General features: G+C 41.6%; 2 protein-coding genes across 2 annotated transcripts in view; one reads left to right on the forward strand and one right to left on the reverse strand.

Annotated features, from left to right (window-relative positions):
* The window catches only part of LOC139538917 (ras-related protein Ral-B-like), a 49,424-nt gene extending 46,312 nt beyond the window's left edge, over positions 1–3,112 (reverse strand). Inside the window, exon 1 of the mRNA XM_071341489.1 lies at positions 2,953–3,112. The gene's annotated coding sequence lies outside the window, so the exon portion shown is untranslated. The remainder of the gene's footprint in view (positions 1–2,952) is intronic.
* Positions 3,113–14,840: 11,728 nt separating this feature from the next.
* LOC139538918 (uncharacterized) lies at positions 14,841–18,535 on the forward strand. Its single transcript, XM_071341491.1, has 10 exons — positions 14,841–15,580; positions 15,668–15,844; positions 15,935–15,996; positions 16,079–16,165; positions 16,253–16,294; positions 16,363–16,536; positions 16,616–16,651; positions 16,750–17,296; positions 17,578–17,689; positions 17,784–18,535. The coding sequence occupies exons 1-7, from the start codon at positions 15,406–15,408 to the stop codon at positions 16,649–16,651; spliced, it is 753 nt and encodes a 250-aa protein (XP_071197592.1). The 5' UTR covers positions 14,841–15,405; the 3' UTR covers positions 16,750–17,296; positions 17,578–17,689; positions 17,784–18,535.
* Positions 18,536–20,458: the final 1,923 nt, after the last annotated feature.

Raw genomic sequence — 20,458 nt, forward strand, 5'->3', positions numbered from 1 at the left:
ACCAGGAGACAGGCCAGTACATCAGGAGACGTGGAGGAGGCCGTAGGAGGGCAACAACCCAGCAGCAGGACCGCTACCTCCGCCTTTGTTGAAGGAGGAGCACTGCCAGAGCCCTGAAAAATGACCTCCAGCAGGCCACAAATGTGCATGTGTCTGCTCAAACGGTCAGAAACAGACTCCATGAGGGTGGTATGAGGGCCCGACGTCCACAGGTGGGGGTTGTGCTTACAGCCCAACACCGTGCAGGACGTTTGGCATTTGCCAGAGAACACCAAGATTGGCAAATTCGCCACTGGCGCCCTGTGCTCTTCACAGATGAAAGCAGGTTCACACTGAGCACATGTGACAGACGTGACAGAGTCTGGAGACGCCGTGGAGAACGTTCTGCTGCCTGCAACATCCTCCAGCATGACCGGTTTGGCGGTGGGTCAGTCATGGTGTGGGGTGGCATTTCTATTAGGTACCGAGATGAGATCCTCAGACCCCTTGTGAGACCATATGCTGGTGCGGTTGGCCCTGGGTTCCTCCTAATGCAAGACAATGCTAGACCTCATGTGGCTGGAGTGTGTCAGCAGTTCCTGCAAGAGGAAGGCATTGATGCTATGGACTGGCCCGCCCGTTCCCCAGACCTGAATCCAATTGAGCACATCTGGGACAACATGTCTCGCTCCATCCACCAACGCCACGTTGCACCACAGGCTGTCCAGGAGTTGGCGGATGCTTTAGTCCAGGTCTGGGAGGAGATCCCTCAGGAGACCATCCGCCACCTCATCAGGAGCATGCCCAGGCGTTGTAGGGAGGTCATACAGGCACGTGGAGGCCACACACACTACTGAGCCTCATTTTGACTTGTTTTAAGGACATTACATCAAAGTTGGATCAGCCTGTAGTGTGGTTTTCCACTTTAATTTTGAGTGCGACTCCAAATCCAGACCTCCATGGGTTGATAAATTTGATTTACATTGATCATTTTTGTGTGATTTTGTTGTCAGCACATTCAACTATGTAAAGAAAAAAGTATTTAATAAGAATATTTCATTCATTCAGATCTAGGATGTGTTATTTTTGTGTTCCCTTTATTTTTTTGAGCAGTGTATATAGTCCCAAAATATCTTGCTTTTGGGGTGGAGTATCCTTTAAGGTTGCTGCGCTCCAGAGTCCAATGTGACACTAGCACATGAGAGAACAGAGGAACACATAACCTAGTAAAAATGTCTGGGTCTTTTCCAGGCTGTATTCCTTCAGGGACCAAATTAAACTTTCTCCACTTTGAGCCACAGAGAGCTTCATAGGGAATGTTACTATTACACAGCTCAGTGTCTTATATTACCATATCACAGTAAGGTGTGTGTGTGTGTGTGTGTGTGTGTGTGTGTGTGTGTGTGTGTGTGTGTGTGTGTGTGTGTGTGTGTGTGTGTGTGTGTGTGTGTGTGTGCCCCTCTCACACCCTGGTGTGGTGTTCAACACCATACGGTCCCTCAGACTGTCATGTCATGTGATAAAGGCCACATGTAAAGGTTACACTCAACCCTAACAACAACAGTAACAAGCAGCCGCAAAATAACACACATGCACTGATCAAAACACAACAAAAAAGCAATATTGAAGTAATTTCTAAACTTCCTAAAGGTTACATGACATGATTGTTGTTGAGCATACCCAGGAAGGTTCTGTGTTATTATTAGCCTACATACTTTCAACACCTAACATAATTCACCATTAGGACCATAAAAACTCTGCATCGATTTCAGTACCAAATTAAAATGCCATTACTTAAAGGGCCTAAGTAGCCTTGCTCTGTTGGCCTGGTGACATATTTTGACCAGGCAGTACACATCATTCCTTTTCAGAGAGCCAAGATACTAAGCCATGATTAATAGGTGTGTCCTAACATACAGACAAGATGAGCAAAATAGAGTTTTGCTGACTGGTCAGATTTCACTAAACACACATGCATGTGAGCTACCTTGGGTGTGTCCACCTCATTAGACATGGGTAAAATCAATGTATGCATGATACAAACCATGTCGGCAGCACAGTGTTTACGTGCATAAGGCAAATAAGGAACAAGCTGTGAAGTGTCCACTTCTACAGATTCTCGGGTAGATGCAGTCAGAGTATTCCTAAATAAATGTTAACAGTGTTTATCTACAGCATGGTCAGTTAAAATCATCCATGGTAGACCCTAGGAGAGATGAATTAAATATTTTATCTGGGGAAGTCATCACAGATAGAATTGCCTAACACACTGTTACTGTATCTAAAGTGTAGCCTAGTTAATAGGCCTACTGCATCTGTTACCGTAGGCTATTTAAAGGAAAAAATATCAGTGACCTCTACAGGATGAAGGCTGTATTGGCCACAGAGCGTCACTGGGAAAGCATCAATCTACATAACATTTGTAGACTATGATTAATATGATTTGTTAGTTGAGGTTATTAAAACAGCTGACTACCAGACAAAAAAATAAACATAAGAAAATATTGCAGTGATAGATTAACCTACCCATCAATGATCGTTGTTTAGGCCTTGTTACAAGAGCAATATTATAGCAATATTGTTCGCTTTAGTTCATAATACCGCCGACTGCAACAATGTATCAAAATACAAGAACATATTGGCTGTCTCCAAAGAACGTATATTATACTCGTGCCACATATCCGTTACCGCCTGCCTCGGGGAGTGTGCTTTCAGTTGGATCAGTGCAACTGGGAAAGGCCCTACCACTATTTTGAATTATTGTATTTTCTTCGTTTCAAAGAGCAGTCACAAATACGAACATGTATTATATAGTCTGTAAATCAAAAGATTTTCAGATTTCAATCTAGGCAGATCTTCCTTCCCTCCCTTCCTTCCCTCTCACTCTGTAAGTACAGAGAAGTAGCCAAAGCCTATGGCTAAATAAATATACTGTAATAAATATATATTTATGAGATATTTATGAAAGCTTACCAAAGCAGGATTTTGACCTCTCCCCTTTCTTGCGGCTATCTTGATAAGCGCGTTAATGGTGCATACCGAGGCATAGGGCTGCTAAGTACCACTGATTTAACACAGAATGACTAACTGTCCGCTACAACACAAAACCCCACCTTCCGGACGTGCACGGAGGAAGAAACCCGACAGGATATGATGTAGAGAGCCCATCGTCGTCAGTAGTTACCACAGTCACAAAGTCATAAACCCCGCCTATTTTCACAATTTATCTTGTTAAAATGTGATTTTAATCCTAACCCTAACCTTAACTACACTGCTAAACTTAAGCCTAACCCTAACCTTAACCCTAATCAAAAACGTAATTTTAGTTTTCTTGAATTTTTACGATATACCCAATTTTGTGGCTGTGGTAACTACTGGAAACCAGCTCTCAGGCGCTGGCGTTCTCCAAATGGGCCCGTTTCAATACAATTAGATACATCCTTCCTTCCCTAATTACTTGAAGTAGTACGGTTATCTCTGATCGGGCGTGACATGGATGGGTCAAGGCTATGGGTTAAATCTCTCATTTCACCAATCTATTTTATGGAAGTGAGGGTTGTGTTTGAAAGCGTTTGAATAGGCACACAGCACTCTGTTGTATGAATATTGATATTAGTTATCTTTCGTGTGTGTATAACTAATTCTGCACATATTTTTGTGTGTTCTAAAATGATTGGTTATATTTTGTCTGTCTTTCTTTATGGATTACATAAGGTAGATGATTGAATAAGATGTGTAGGATGTCTCTGCTGAGATAGCCTAGGCAAGGGCTCTCCAACCCTGTTTCTGGAGAGCTACCCTCCTTTAGATTTTGAAGGAGAGTTGAAGAGCCCTGGCCAAGGCCTATACGTTTGTATTATAGTGCCACCTGTTGATAAGAATAGAATAGGATCGAATCTTAGAATAGAATCTTAGAATACAATATTAGAATAGAACAGAGTAGAATAGACTGACATGTCAAAGGAAATTAGACAAAAATGCCATGACCTATTAAGGGGAATAATAAAAATAAATTATCACACTCTATCCCTCCAAGAAAATAATGTGTTATAATTATTTAACATTGCATTAAGCAGCTCTTTGTCTCTAATTGGTATATTTACACAAATTATAGGGGCAAAATAAACTGCATTGTTGGTTAGGGGCTTTCACTGTTGTATTCGGCGCATGTGACGAATCAAATTTGATTTGAATTCAAGTTATGGAGATGACAGATAAGATTTGACTAATTATTTTAGAAATATTTATTTTTGATAGTTTTACAATGACAGAAGATATTCGACTGAAATTTGATTGACTGGTGATTTGATAAGGAACATGAATCAGAGTAGCATAATTGTCATTTGGTTATTTTTATAGTGTCAAGGCCGATGTTGAATGGAATATTTCAGTATCGTAAATAATCACGCTTATCACAGTGTTTAAACTGTTTAATGTCCAGATGGATTGGCTAAAAGCCTATGTTGTCTTTTTCCTTTTATGTCATGGACATATTTTTACTATAGCCTATATAGTCATAAAGTGAATTACACTTACAGGCAACATTTCCATTTGACTATATGCAACTGTAAATTGTAGGCTATCACATGCTTTTTAGTGTTGGGAAATGGTTTCTCATTATCAATTGAGAGACACCCACCCTTCCTGCTCAAACTACAACATGCCTGTCACGTCCTGACCTTAGAGATCCTTTTTATGTCTCTGTTTTGGTTGGTCAGGGCGTGAGTTTGGGTGGGCATTCTATGTCTGGTGTTCTATGTTGTCCTTGTGTTGTATTTCTATGTCTGGCCTGATATGGTTCTCAATGAGAGGCAGCTGTCATTCATTGTCTCTGAGAATCATATTTAGGTAGCCTGTTCCCACCTGTGTTTGTGGGTGGTTGTTTCCGGTTTAGTGTTTGTTTGTACCTTTCTGGACTGTTAGTTTGTCATTTTTGTTATTTGTATTTCATTTAAAGTAATTATGAGTACTTACCACGCTGCACCTTGGTCCTCTTCTTCTCCTCCAGACGACAAGCTTTACAATGCCCCTCCTTCTGAAATGTTCTAAAAGCCTTTGCTGCTCACAGAAGAGCAGCAAAACCTAACGAAGAGGAACAGATGGGATATCAAATCTGTAAGTATGCTCTCTATTATGTAACTTAAAACTAAGTATCAATGTATAGGTTATTCAACGATGCAGTAAGTGGGTTCAGCTTGGGCTGTGTAGCTGTAATGAACAGGAGGGGAGACAGAGAGCTGGTTTCAAGCGCAGCAGGTTTTTATTGCAAAGGACCACAGGAGGAGGAGGCAGGTAGATGGATCCAAGGGCAGGCAGAAGGACATACACAGGCAATAGGCAATAGGTAGATAACAGGAAATCCAATAGGCTAAAGTACAGGCAGGCAATAGGTGCCGTTAGTTTTTGCCTGCTTCACTATCATACAGGGGAGGAGTGCATCACAGGAAACCCAGCACTCTAAAAGCAGTGTGCCACAAAACAAGCCATGCCCCCACAGTAATGGGGTGCAAAGAACTGAACTAAATAGTGTGTGATAATGACATACAGGTGTGTGAACAGGTGATCAGAATTCAGGTGATTGGGATCTGGAGAGTGAGCTGCGTTCAGGGGATCTATGTGTTTGAGAGTGAGTTGGAAGCAGACGTTACAGTAGCCTAGGCTATGTAAAATGTAGCCTAAAATGTAATATGTTTTTATTAGGCTATTGCAATTGTGGTGTTTAGTAAACTATTTTAAAATCATAATATATGACGACATTATAAAGCAAAAATTATTGCATTGTAATGAGTAGGCAATGCAAATCATCTCTTGATCTCATCTTGAACTGTGAAAAGTTTCTGGTACTCACACTGTTGCTCAACTTTAGTCACTTTTGGGTTTCACTTCGGTAAAATGCACTTACTATAATGTAGTAGCCTGTTGGCAAAGGAGATTTGAACAGTAAGTAGCCTATCCTTCAACTTGAGATTTTACTGACCATGTTATAGTACTGATGTAGTAGGGAAATGTACACTGTATTGGAAAACATGTCAATTATACAGTCATTTTGGGTATTATCAACTATAAAATACATTTTACTGCAGCATACTGTAAATTCTGGTGCATTGTGTGAAAACGTTGTGGGCGGGGAAAGTAATTGCTGTATTTCAAATTATACTACAATTCCAACCTAGAGAATACAGTACCGTACCATATTGTTGGAGTGGCAAAAACCTTTTGACCACTACTGTGTGCATGGTAGTGTTTCTGGCTGTCACGTTCTGACCTTTATTTTCCTTTGTTTTGTCTTTAGTTAGTATGGTCAGGGTGTGAGTTGGGATGGGCAGTCTATGTTATGTGTTTCTATGTTTAGGTTTGTCAACTGGCCTGATATGGTTCTCAATCAGAGACAGCTGTTTTGCATTGTCTCTGATTGGGAACCATATTTAGGTTGCCTGTTTTCACTGTTGGTTTGTGGGTGTTTGTTTCCTGTGTCTGTGTTCATGCCACACGGGACTGTTTCGGTTAGGTTACTTTGTTATTTTGTATTTTTTGTTGTGTTCAGTGGATTATATTAAAACATGGACACTTACCACTCTGCGTCTTGGTCCGATCCCTGCTACACCTCCTCTTCAGACGAAGAGGAAATCAGCCGTTACACTAGTTCATTAACAGATTTTGAGGCCTGCCTTGTAAGAGGCTATATTTGTTGCACTCGTGAGTGAGAATGCTGCACCAATTTAACTCCTATGTGATTGTAGTGCACCATGTAAGCTGGACAGATTGTAATGGCAGCAAGTCTTAAACCTTAAACGGTTCAACATTTTGCCATGTCCTTTTGGTCAGAGTGCCCCATGGTGGTGGGTTAATGGTACGGTCAGGCATAAACTACGGAGAACGAACACAATTGCATTTTATTGATGGCAATTTCAATGAACAGATACCTTGAAGAGATCCTGAGGCCGATAGTCATGCTATTCATCCGCCGACATCACCTCACGTTTCAACATGATAATGCCCAGCCCCATGTCGCAAGGATCTGTACACAATTCCTGGAAGCTGAAAATGTCCGTTCTTCCATGGCCTGCATACTCGCCAGACTACAGTGTATTCTAGTTCCCGCCAATATCCACCAACATCACACAGCCATTGAAGAGGAGTGGGACAACATTCCACAGGCCAAAATCAACAGTCTGATCAACTCTATGTGAAGGAGATGTCGCATTGCATAAGGCAAATAGTGGTCACATCAGATACTGACTGATTTTCTGATTTTACGCCCCTACTTAAAAATAAAAAAAAAGAATGTATCTGTGACCAACAGATGCATAGCTGTATTCCCAGTCATGTGAAATTCATAGATTAGGGCCTAATGGGTTTATTAAAATTTACTGATTTCCTTATATAAACTGTAACTCAGTAACATCTTTGAAATTGTTGCATGTTGCGTTTATATTTTTGTTCAGTGTAAATATCCGTAGCCTTTTTTGTATAGGGCAGGCCTTCACACAGGCACTGGGATGTGTTGATGCATCTCAATATAATCAGCTTCATATCTATGTAATGAATATGATAATTAATATATATATATATATATATAGTACCTGTCAAAAGTTTGGACACCTACTCATTTAAGGGTTTTTCTTTATTTTTACTATTTTCTACATTGTAGAATAATAGTGAAGACATCAAAATGATGAAATAACACATATAGAATCATGTAGTAACCAAGAAAATGTGAAACAAATCAAAATATATTTTACCTTTCGATTCTTCAAAGTAGCCACCCTTTGCCTTGATAACTGCTTTGCACACTCTTGGCATTCTTTCAGCCAGCTTCACGAGGTAGTCACCTGGAATGCATTTCAATTAACAGGTGTGCCTTGTTAAAAGTAAATTTGTGGAATTTCTTTCCTTAATGCGTTTGATACAATCAGTTGTGTTGTGACAAGGTAGGGGTGGTATACAGAAGACAGCCCTATTTGGTAGTCAGTAAGTAACAATACTTTAAAGTACTACTTAAGTAGTCTTTTGGGGCATCTGTACTTTACTATTTATACTTTTACTTTTACTTCACTGCAATCCTAAAGAAAATAATGTACTATTTACTCCATACATTTTCCCTGACTGTAACGGCTGTCGTCCTCTTCTTCCTCTGAAGAGGTGTAGCAAGGATCGGACCAAGGCGCAGCGTGGTATGTATCCATATTTATTAGAATACTACTTTCAATACGAACAAAAAACAATAAACAGACGACAACCAACGAAGCTACAGTCCTGAACCTGAGAACATAAAACACATGAACGCACGAACAGGAACAATCACCCACAAACAAACAGTGAAAACAGCCTACCTTAATATGGTTCCCAATCAGAGACAATGACAAACACCTGCCTCTGATTGAGAACCATATTAGGCCAAACAACAAACCCAACATAGAAACACAAAACATAGAATGCCCACCCAGCTCGCATCCTGACCAACTAAACAAAGACTAAACAAAGGAAATAAGGTCAGGAACGTGACAGTACACCCCCCCCCCCCAAGGTGCGGACCGCAAAACCTGAACCTATAGGGGAGGGTCTGGGTGGGCATCTGTCCACGGTGGCGGCTCTGGCGCTGGACGTGGCCCCCACCCCACCATAGTTAATCCCCGCTTCCGTGGCCTCCTCTTAACGGCGACCCTCCAAATGAACCCCACCGGACTGAGGGGCAGCTCCGGACTGAGGGGCAGCTCAGGGAGCTCCTGACTGGCGGGCGGCTCTGGCGGCTCCTGATTGGCGGGCGGCTCCTGACTGGCGAGCGGCTCTGGCGGCCCCTGACTGACGGGTGGCTCTGGCGGCTCAGGACTGACGGGCGGCGCTGGGCAGACGGGCGGCTCAGACGGCGCTGGGCAGACGGGCGGCTCAGACGGCGCTGGGCAGACTCTGGCCTGCTGAGGCGCCCAGGAGGCCTGGTGCGTGGGGCCGGAAATGGTGGTACCGGGCTAAGGACACGCACCTTAAGGCTAGTGCGGGGAGCAGCAACAGGGCGTACAGGGCGCTGGAGACACACAGAAGGCTTGGTGCCGGAACTGGTGGTACCGGGCTGGAGACACGCACCACAGGGCGAGTGCGTGGAGGAGGAACAGGGCTCTGGAGACGCACAGGAGGCTTGGTGCGTGGTGCCGGAACTGGTGGTACCGGGCTGGAGACACGCACCACAGGGCGAGTGCGTGATGGAGGAACAGGGCTCTGGAGACGCACAGGAAGCCTGGTGCGTGGTGTTGGCACTGGTGGTACTGGGCTGGGGCGAGGAGGTGGCACCGGATAGACCGGACCGTGAAGGCGTACTGGAGCTCTTGGGCACCGAGCCTGCCCAACCTTACCTGGTTGAATGCTCCTCGTAGCCAGGCCAGTGCGGGGAGGTGGAATAACCCGCACTGGGCTGTGCTGGCGAACTGGGGACACCATGCGTAAGGCTGGTGCCATGTACACCGGCCTGAGGAGACGCACTGGAGTCCAGATGCATTGAGCCGGCTTCATGGCACCTGGCTCGATGCCCACTCTAGCCCGGCCGATACGTGGAGCTGGGATGTACCGCACCGGGCTATGCACACGTACAGGAGACACCGTGTGCTCTTCCGCATAACACGGTGTCTACCCGTACTCTCGCTCTCCACGGTAAGCCCGGGAAGTTGGCGCAGGTCTTCTACCTGACTTCGCCACAGTCCCCTTTAGCCCCTCCCCAAGAAATGTTTTGGGCTGTCTCTCGGGCTTCCTCCATTCGCCGGTATCCCTCCGCACATTGCTCCATAGAATCCCAGGCGGGCTCCGGGCACTCTCCCTGGGTCGACCGACCACCTGTCTATCTCTTCCCAAGTTGTAACACAGTCCACATTCTGCTGCCGAGCTAGCTCCTCAAAACGCCGCCTCTCTGCTTTCGCTGCCTCCAGCTCTGCCTTGGGGTGGCGATATTCCCCTGGCTGTGCCCAGAGTCCTCTCCCGTCTAGGATTTCCTCCCACGTCCAGGAGTCTTGACATCGCTACTGCTGCTGCTGCCGCTGCTGCCCGTTACCACGCTGCTTGGTCTGAGTTTGGTGGGTGATTCTGTATGTCTTTACGTTAGTTGCTTGTGTCTGCACTTTCGTTTTATAGCTTCACGGTCGTTTGTTGTTTTGTATAGTTTGTCAGTGTTCTTCGTTTCGTTTTCGTCTTCAAATAAAAGGAAGATGTATTGTTATCACGCTGCGCCTTGGTCCTCCTCTTTTCCACAATGTTACGACGATCGTGACACTGACAACCAATAGTACTCGTTACATTCTGGATGCTTAGCAGGACAGAAAATTATTAAATTCACACACTCATCAAGAGAACACCCCTGGTCATGCGGACTCACGAAACACAAATGCCTTGTTTGTAAATTATGTCTGAGTTTTGGAGTGTGCCCCTGGCTATCCGTAAATTTAAAAAAACAAGAATTGTTCTGTAATATAAGGAATTGTTTATTATTCATACTTTTACTTTTGATACTTAAGTATATTTTAGCAATTACATTGACTCACCCAGTAAAATACTCAAGTAGTATTTTACTGGGTGACTTTGCCTTTTACTTTAGTCATTTTCTATTAAGGTATCTTTTACTCAAGTATGACAATTGGGTACTTTTTCTACCACTGGTCCAAGTCCATATTAAGGCAAGAACAGCTCAAACAAGCAAAGAGAAAAAACAGTCCATCATTACTTTAACCTTTACAGCCCCGGCGTTCCGCTAGCGGAACTCCTTCCACATTCCACTGAAAAGGCAGAGCGCGAAATTCAAAAAATATTTTTTTGAAATATTTAACTTTCACACATTAACAAGTCCAATACAGCTAATGAAAGATACACATCTTGTGAATCCAGCCAACATGTCCGATTTAAAAAAATGTTTTACAGGGAAAACACCACGTATATTTATGTTAGCTCACCTCCAAATAGAAAAAAAGCACAGACATTTTTCACAGCACAGGTAGCATGCACAAAACCAACCAAACTAACCTAGAACCAACCAAACTAACCAAGAAACAACTTCATCAGATGACAGTCTTATAACATGTTATTCAATAAATCTATGTTTTGTTCGAAAAATGAGCATATTTGAGGTATAAATCAGTTTTACATTGCAGCTACCATCACAGCTACCGTCAAAAATAGCACTGAAGCAGCCAGAGTAATTATAGAGACCAACGTGAATTACCTAAATACTCATCATAAAGCTTTTCTGAAAAATCGATGGTGTACAGCAAATTAAAGACAAACATCTTTTGAATCCAGCCAATATTTCCGATTTTTTTAAGTGTTTTACAGCGAAAACACAATATAGCATTATATTAGCTTACTACAATAGCCTACCACACTACCGCATTCATTCATCAAGGCACGTTAGCGATAGCAATAGGCACGTTAGCGTTAGCGAATAAACCAGCAAAAGATATTAAATTTCACTAACCTTCATAAACCTTCCTCAGATGACAGTCCTATAACATCAGGTTATACACAAATTATACTTTTTTTGGTTACTACATGATTCCATATGTGTTATTTCATAGTTTTGACGTCTTCACTATTATTCCACAATGTTGAAAATAGTCAAAATTTAAAAAAAACTTGAATGAGTGTGTCTAAACTTTTGACTGGTACTGTGTGTGTGTATGTATATTCTGTATATGTGCAATCATTCTAGTTGCAGTTATCAAAATTGTCGATTCAAGATGCCATTTCTCAGTAAGTAAACATTCTTAGAACACATCAGTTGTTTATCAAGGCAGGACAAAACCTATTGCCTAAATGGCGTTACAGAAGTATTTACTCATTTTACCAATCTCATAATAAAGAAACCAAAGGTGCTCTGAAGGTGAGATTCTTTTAATGGCTCCGTTGATATCAGAGAGAGTAAAGATAGAAAGAAGTCATACAAAAAAGCTTAGCTTCTTCCCTTAGAGTTCTAAAGGGTGATTCCTCACTAAACTAGAACCAAAGAGAACCATGATTTGGAGATTTTCACGAAATGTTATCCATAGAAGGGTCCATTGGAGGAAGGTTTTTTGACATTTGTATCTTAAAGCATAATTGAGAAAAAATAAATTACCCAGGCCTCCTTTAATGTTTTATCTGTAGTGCTGCATTTAGACGGTATGCATTGCTATGGGGATTTCAGTAAACAAACAGTGCAAATCAACATCGGGAAGAAAACAATGCTACAGCAAACGTCAAAATGAAAATTATTATATTAATATATGAACTCTGGCGGCAATTGCCGCCACCGCCAGCCTCAATGGCATTTACCGTGATGCTCTCATTCAAAATAATGACATCTGGTTTGCTGCCTACCGTCTACCTCGTACCATCTAAACGCAGCATATGTCCTACCAAGGAAAGATTGGTGTCATATGAAGCTTTACTGCTTGCTCTGTAATATGAGTAGTATTTTGCTTGCAATAACAATCTTCTGACATATATAGAAAAATATAAACCAGCAGAGGGTGACCAATTTTAATGAATTTTTACATTAACTGCATTTGTAATGCTTACAAATTGGATCATAACTCAAAAACCAGCAGAGATCCCACTCTGGAACTTTGATATGCCAGTAGACTATATTATTTTCAACAATATATACAAAAATATTTTCAATATTCATGTTTATATTTTTCAATATTTATATAATAATGTAAGAAAATTGGTATTGAAATCAAAATACTACTCATATTACAGAGCAAGCACATACAGATGAAACATTATGGAGTTTAAAGGAGGACAGGATAAGGCCAAAATGTCCAACTTCAATGAATTATTCAATTGCTTTAATTGCTCAATTGCTTTAAGGTACAAATGTCAAATATGTCAACAATCCTTCCTCCAAAAGACCCTTCTATGGATTCAATTGAGTGAATATCACAAAAATCATGGTCCTGTTTTGAGAGGAATCACCCTAAGTGGTTTGTCCTTTGTAATTTGGTAAATCAACTATTCTTTGGTGCCCGTTTTATCTTATAAGTCTATGATACATGGCAAAAAATCACCACTGAAAAGGTTTTATTGGGCAGCTAACTATTGAAACATACTTGTATTCAGTGTGTCCCAGATCTGTTTGTGCTGTCTGTTTGGCCTGAGAATGACATACGACTTGGCAAGACAACAAAACAGAGCTAGGCTCAAGCCTGTATGGAGTCACAAGAGGAGTGAGAGGAGTTATAAATGATACCTTGATATGTTTTAATTGCCTGCAGAGGGTGTGTTTCCCCACTGACTTCCCCACTCAGTCAGGAGTTCCATGGTCAACTTAAAGTTGGGTGCTGTCAAGGTAAGCACCTTGTAAGCACCTCGTATTTAAAGTATTGACCAAGAATACTTGGTGAAGCCCTATTGGAAGAAGGACCTCAATCTGAAAGTGACTAAGTGACCCTCAGAGGTGGTGAATTCCAATTATTTTAAATGTGCTATGTATATGTGTATGCCCTGGGTTACTCTGTGTGAGTATTTTGTTATAGGATCACTAGGTAATATTTGTAGGAGCGTTCTGTGTGAGCGGGATAGGTTGACTGTGTGGGTAACCTTTTAATTATGTTCTGTGTGAACATCAGACCAGTGCTGTGTGAACATCTGACCAATCCTGTGTGGGGGATCCTTAAAGTTCTGTGTGAGTACCTAAGATTTCTTACGTTTTATATGGATTCTGTGAATATATGAAAACATGATAAATTGTATGTGTGTATAATCGATTACTAGAGATTTGATAAAGTAATGCTGAGAATATAATTAGATACAATTTAAACCACCCATTCGTAGACGTACGTAGGTTTTGAGTTGGTATCTTTAATGGATAATTTGATAAAGATGAGGTTTTAAGCACTATTAAACTAGTCTACAAAATCTGGGAAATTGAGCTCTTGTCACGACTTCCGCCGAAGTTGGTCCCTCTCCTTGTTCGGGCGGCGGTCGACGTCACCGGCTTTCTAGTCGCCACCGATCCATGTTTAATTTTCGTTTGGTTTTGTCTTCCTTATTACACACCTGATTTATATTCCATGAATTATGTTCCTTATTTAACCCCCTTCTTTCCCTCTGTTTTGTGAGTTATTGTTTGTCATGTGGGTTCGTGTTATTTGTGCTTTGGATTTTGTGTTCCGTGTTTGGAACATTATTCTCTCATTTTGAGTAAACTATCGGACTAAACTCATCTCTGTCCTGCGCCTGACTCCACCTTTCTCCATTTCACCAACACCCTCACTGCTCTAGAAACTGATTAGAGAGTGTCCACTTATACCCTAACGATGGAACTATAAAACGATGATTGGATTATCTCCGTCTGGGTAAAACCATTGAAATAAAACTGCCCTTAAGGTCTAAAATTTTTTTGTTTTTTCTTCCCAGTATGAGAGGAGTTGTGGGATTTATTGAATAAACCGTTTTACATAAATTAGAGCGAATTAAGAGGGAATCTCAACGTAATATATAATGTCGTACAAAGCCTAAGGTTTCCATCAAATGAATTATCATTGCGTGATTAATGTGATGTAACGTTGCATGAGTAAACAATCTACTTTTTTATTAAAAGGCGCAAGATCTGTTTCCTAGTCTATAAATGTCGATTTTATTCTTTGACTGCTAATTTATTAATTTGGCATATGAGAATCTGTAACGCTCGTCTTTCTCCTCTTCTGAGGAGGAGCATGGATCGGACCAAAACGCAGCGTGGGTTGAATACATATTTGTTTATTTAAGAAAGACGAAGACGGAAAAACTCTTAAACAAACTACAAAACAATAAACGACGTGAACAGACCTGAACTTGTGAACATATAACATGAACGAACAGGAAGGAACACACAAATGAAATAAACGAAACGAACGAAACCAGGGGCCTGTTGCACAAAAGTAGAATTAAGACATCCGGGATAAATGACTCAGCTGAGCTCAATGAAGCCAAAACATGTGCGTCCAGGCTTAATTGGTTGCACAAAGACCAAGCCAGGATGAGCAGACACGGATTCATTAAGCCAGGTGAAACCAATCCTGGATAGGTGCGCGCTCACGGCTCACTCAAATAGACCCCGCCACAGATCACAGATTAACTGATTTACCATGGCAACTAGAGCCGCGTACTTTTCCCCGTCGGAAGCACAAATCCTCATGGAGGCATACGAGGAGGTAAAAGATATCATTAAGAAGAAAGGCAACACCGCCACAGTGATAAAGCAAAGAGAAAAAGCGTGGCAAAGTATTGCAGACCGCCTGAATGCGTAAGTAGTGCACAATTACACACTCACCGCTCCGCTGAAACATCACAATTACAATTCAAATATTTAATTCACATCTCCAAAAATGCAGTTGTACTGTAATTATGAAACGGTTAAATTTTTAATTGAAATGCACTGCAGATATGAGTGAAATTGTGTAAAGTAACTCCATCACACTGTATAAAGCTATGATACATTTTTTGATATTTTTACTGAAAACAAGACAAAAATACCAAGTAATTTTTTGCAGTGTGACTCCATTAAATGTGTGTGTGTGTGTGTGTGTGTGTAGATTAAACATGAACGGGCCAAAACGGACATGGCAGCAGGTCAAAATCAAATACAAGAACATTCTGCAGAATGGTATGGTCCCTGACTAATATTTAACAAAGCACAAGCATATATTGTACCCAGAAGGTGCCTGCTCACACATTGTCTGTACTGTTTTAGCAGTGAAAAAGAATACCCACAGACAAGGCACGGGTGGTGGGTCACCAAAGGCTGACCTTACCCCAGCAGAGGACATGGCCTTGGAGCTAAATAAAGGCAGGCCCGTCTTAGAGGGGATCCCTGGGGGGAAAGAGACGAGCATAGGTTCCTCCCAAGATGCCACCCGCTTCATTCAAGGTATGTCCTTCCATCTCTACATGGGATACAACCACATTCATATTGAATCAATTTGGACTGTCTGACTTTGGTTTACCTATTGCCTTGCAGTGTCTGGCAGCACTGTGTTCCTGTTAGAGCCACCAGCACAAGCACCAGACGATGCTGATCCAGTGAGTACTCCATCAAAGGCATACTGTAGGCCTGGCATGTCTTGTCTACTAGCTTCAATATGAATCCGATTAAATGTGATAGGGTGAAGGCCCCAGTGCAGCAGCAACAGCACATGATGGAGACGATGATGAGGAGGAGACCATCTCTCTGGATTCCAGAAGGCATGAGGTATCATGTTAAGACTGTGAAAGTACTATTTACTCTACAATGGTGAGGAGTCCTCATCAAAATCAAAAAATCGAATTTCTTTTACAGGACCCAGATGCTATACAGTGGGAAAACCAGCCTGGCAACATAGTGCGTATTAATAAAAGGACACCACATCCTGCCAAATTCCAGCTGCGCTAATTGTATTGTGTTCACAGAGCTCACAAGCTATCAGAAAGTTGTATGGCAACCACCTCCGGCGCCAAATAGAACTGGCAGACATAGACATTCAGTACAAGAAGAAAAAGATGGAAAATCTTGCACTGGAGTCCGAAATAAAAAAGAGGACAATTAGGAAACTGGACCTTGAAATAAAAAAACTTGAGAGGGAGGTGAGATATGCCTTCAATGTACACTGTATGCTAACTGTAACACAAATGTATTAATCATTATTTTTCTTTCCTCCCCCAGCTCCAAGAAGATGACACAGCTCAAAATAAAAATTAGGTATATTCTCGTAAAGTCAAGTGAGCCATGACATATGAGCTCTTATTGTGAGCACACAGGACGGTGGCATCTTTCTAAGGTTTTTTTTATTTTCCCAGCAATCAGTACAACCAAGTCATCGTTATAAGGCATCGCCCTCTTTTGCCCACCCCCCCAGCACCAGGTGTGGCCACTAGCCTATATGAAGGCCCAAAATTGTGTGTTCCTTTCTGCTCTGACAATGGCATGCCCATTCGTGCGAGATGTGGTGGATGAAGAAGCACTTGTGCTGAGGAGAGCCTTCAGGCGAGAAAGGGTCTTCAGGGACCGGTTGGACCCACTGGCCTTCCCTGATGACCATCTATATGAAAGATACAGGTTTTCTGCAGATGGCATCAGGTATCTATGCAGACTACTGGGTCCCAGGATTAAGCACCGCACTGCACGGAGCCATGCACTGAGTGTGGAGCAAATGGTTTGTGTGGCCTTGCGCTTTTTTGCTAGTGGAGCCTTCCTGTACTCAGTGGGGGATGCTGAACAAGGCCACAATTTGCCGCATAATAAGGAGTGTGTGTCTGGCTATCAAAGCATTAGCAGATGTCTTCATCTCCTTCCCTGGCCACAGAAGACTCTGTGACATCAAAGAGGAGTTCTATAGGATTGCAGGTAAGAGGATCTACAAATTACAGGACAACTGTTAACACATAGTAGGATACTCATTACTTTGTGTGACAGGTTTCCCCAATGTCATTGGTGCAGTGGACTGCACACACATAAGGATAAAAGCCCCCTCAGGTGCCCATGAGGCCGATTTTGTGAATACGAAATCCTTTCACAGCATTAATGTTCAGGTGAACATAACTTTTTGATATTGTCCATTGACGAACACTCTGCATTGCCAGTGATGTGCATTGATTGGTGTAATATTCCTCATCTTATGATTTCAGATGGTCTGCAATGCTGACTGTGTGATCAGCAATGTTGTGGCAAAATGGCCTGGCTCAGTCCATGACTCCAGAATCTTTCGGGCCTCTGAAATCTATCAGTGCCTATCACAAGGTAAGCCACACAACCCCTATTTATAACCATCATGGCTGTGTCAAGAATATCACTGTGTTTATGAGGTAGTAATGATGAGATTTTGTGTTGACAGGTGAATTCTCTGGTGTGTTGCTGGGAGACAGGGGGTATGGCTGCCAGCCTTTTCTCCTGACACCTTTCACAGACCCCCAGGAAGCACAGCAGGCCTACAACCATGCCCATGCCAGGACCAGGGCCAGAGTTGAAATGACCTTTGGCCTCCTGAAGGCACGCTTTCACTGCCTTCACAAATTAAGGGTCAGCCCTGTTAGGGCATGTGATATTACTGTGGCTTGTGCTGTCCTCCACAATGTGGCCTGCCTGAGGAAGGAGAGGGCCCCCAGAGTGCCACCAGCCATGGACTGGGACAATCCGGCAATCTTCCCTGATGACGACAGTGGTCGGCTGCTGAGGGACCAATATGTGTTGAATTATTTTAGTTAGTATGTGTGCTTTCAATTTTGGTTAAATATGTCCTGCGGTGGCAGAGGAATTTGGGTTTTTTTGGGTTCGTTTTTTGACGAATTTGGCCTCTTATGATGTTTGTGCGGTATACTGTGTGTAATACAAGGCTGCAGGGAGGCTACTGCATCCATTCATTTGTCTGTTCAGTTGATGTGTATGGATTTGTCCTGCATTTATTTTAGTGTGCAGACATGCAGGGTGTGTTATATACAGACCTTTGAATGTGTATGTATCATTTTGTATAATATGCTTGGATTCTGTGCTTTCCATCTTGTAGAGTCACTGTGACTTCAGTTTCGAAAGGAGCTGATGGTTTACCTGCTTTGTTTTGTCCTTATTCAATAAAGGAACATAATGTTACACATTGTGTTTTTATATTCATATGGAATGTGTATTTGTTTATATGACAGAGTACTAGGGCCACACTGAAGAAAAAGGATAAAGTCATAAATTTATGAGGCTGGTTCTTTCTGCAGAAAAGCTACATATTGTTTTTACAGTTTTGATACTTATGACAATGTGATACTTAATATTCTGGCACATCAGCATGTCTTTGTTTATGAAACCATACTGAAGTACAATTTCACGAAATGCCCCACATCTGTCATTTTAACAACTGTCCTCCTTTAAAACAACTGGTTACAATATTATGACTTGTGTTTTTTTCCCCTCTGTGGCCCTAATATTCTATCATTTTATATATAGCCTTATAGTCTATGGGAAACTGTAAATTATCTAATGATAGCAACATCATCTAAAAATCATTTTTTATCCAAAATCATTGAAATTAATGATCACAAACGTTTAAATAATAACAGTGGGTCTAGTTATATGTGATAACAATGTATAGTGAGCAGTGAAATAACTATTGGTTTCCATTTGTGGTGACTGCTGACTGACATTAGGGATGAGATTAAATAGATCCTGGAATTTAGCCTGGTCTGGAGCAGGCTAGCTCCACAGAATAAATCTCCATGGTAATTTATACCATAACATATCCTCCTGCCCCCTATCCATCTTTAGTGCAACCGGATTACGGATCAATTGAGCCAGGATCACCAAGATATCCTGGCTTAATCCCTTATCCTAGTTTTGTGCAACAGGCCCCAGTCCCGTGTGGCACTGACACAGGAACAATCACCCACAAACAAACAGTGAGAACAGCCTACCTTAATATGGTTCTCAATCAGAGGAAACGTAAAACACCTGCCCCTAATTGAGAACCATATCAGGCTAATACATTGAACCCAACATAGAAACACATAACATAGAATGCCCACCCCAACTCACGCCCTGACCATACTAAACAAAGACAAAATAAAGGAAATAAGGTCAGGAACGTGACAGAATCATAGCTGGAATAACGATTGGACCTTTAAATTAGGGCTATTTTTCTAGGAAGTGCTTTGTTTTTACAAATACAGACAATTGTAAAGTGGGTTTACTTGCGGAGAGTCTTAGTCATTCAAATAGCATTGGTGGTTCAGTGGTTAAATAGTGCCTTCTAAGCTTGAGACCCGAGTTCGGTTCCCGGCAAAGGCACTAACTAAAATCTGAGTTTTTGATTGTAATTCAAATAATTGTATGTTTTGCCTGGAAAGATATGGTCGCTAGTGTTTGTATAAGATATAAACTGAACGTTTTAATAGCTTGTTTGGTTCAAATTGAAAGAAGGGATAAATTTAACTTTTTAATTGTTTAGGTTAAATTGATAGACTAATTCATTCAAAATAATAGCGAAGCGAATTTCAATGCAAGACGTGTCTGTTGCCTAAATGATCTGCTGGAATAATGTATTGAGTCGTATTTAAATTACTGTATCATAGAGGAGACAGTTACCTAAATTAAAGAAATTCTAAATAATAGCGGAGAGATAATGGCGATAGAGTGGTGCCCACCGAAATGTTTTTCATTCTTATGGATTGACTGACATATGTTATAAATTTAGCAGTACGTGTTATTTTTAAAGTCTTGGACATTTCATAAGTGGGAAGAGAAGAGAAAGTTGTAAGGTTTGGTTTTAATCTTACGATAAGAGATAAGACAAAAACGTTGTTGGAGAGGGGTTATATTTTTGCCCACCAGAAAGAAAGAAAACTAGGATATGTTAAGCTGAAAGTTATTCAGATGTGAGTAAGGAAACATTGTGATAATGTACTATGATGGTTATTGATTCTTGGTTTGATTGTTTAGTTAATACCAGTGAATTTGAGCTGGAACAGTTCATGTATTCTAACATTGAAATCTGTTTCCATTACGTGGAATAATGTCAGGTCATTAAAG

The sequence above is a fragment of the Salvelinus alpinus genome, chromosome 14, assembly GCF_045679555.1.
Source record: "Salvelinus alpinus chromosome 14, SLU_Salpinus.1, whole genome shotgun sequence".
Lineage (NCBI taxonomy): Eukaryota > Metazoa > Chordata > Actinopteri > Salmoniformes > Salmonidae > Salvelinus > Salvelinus alpinus.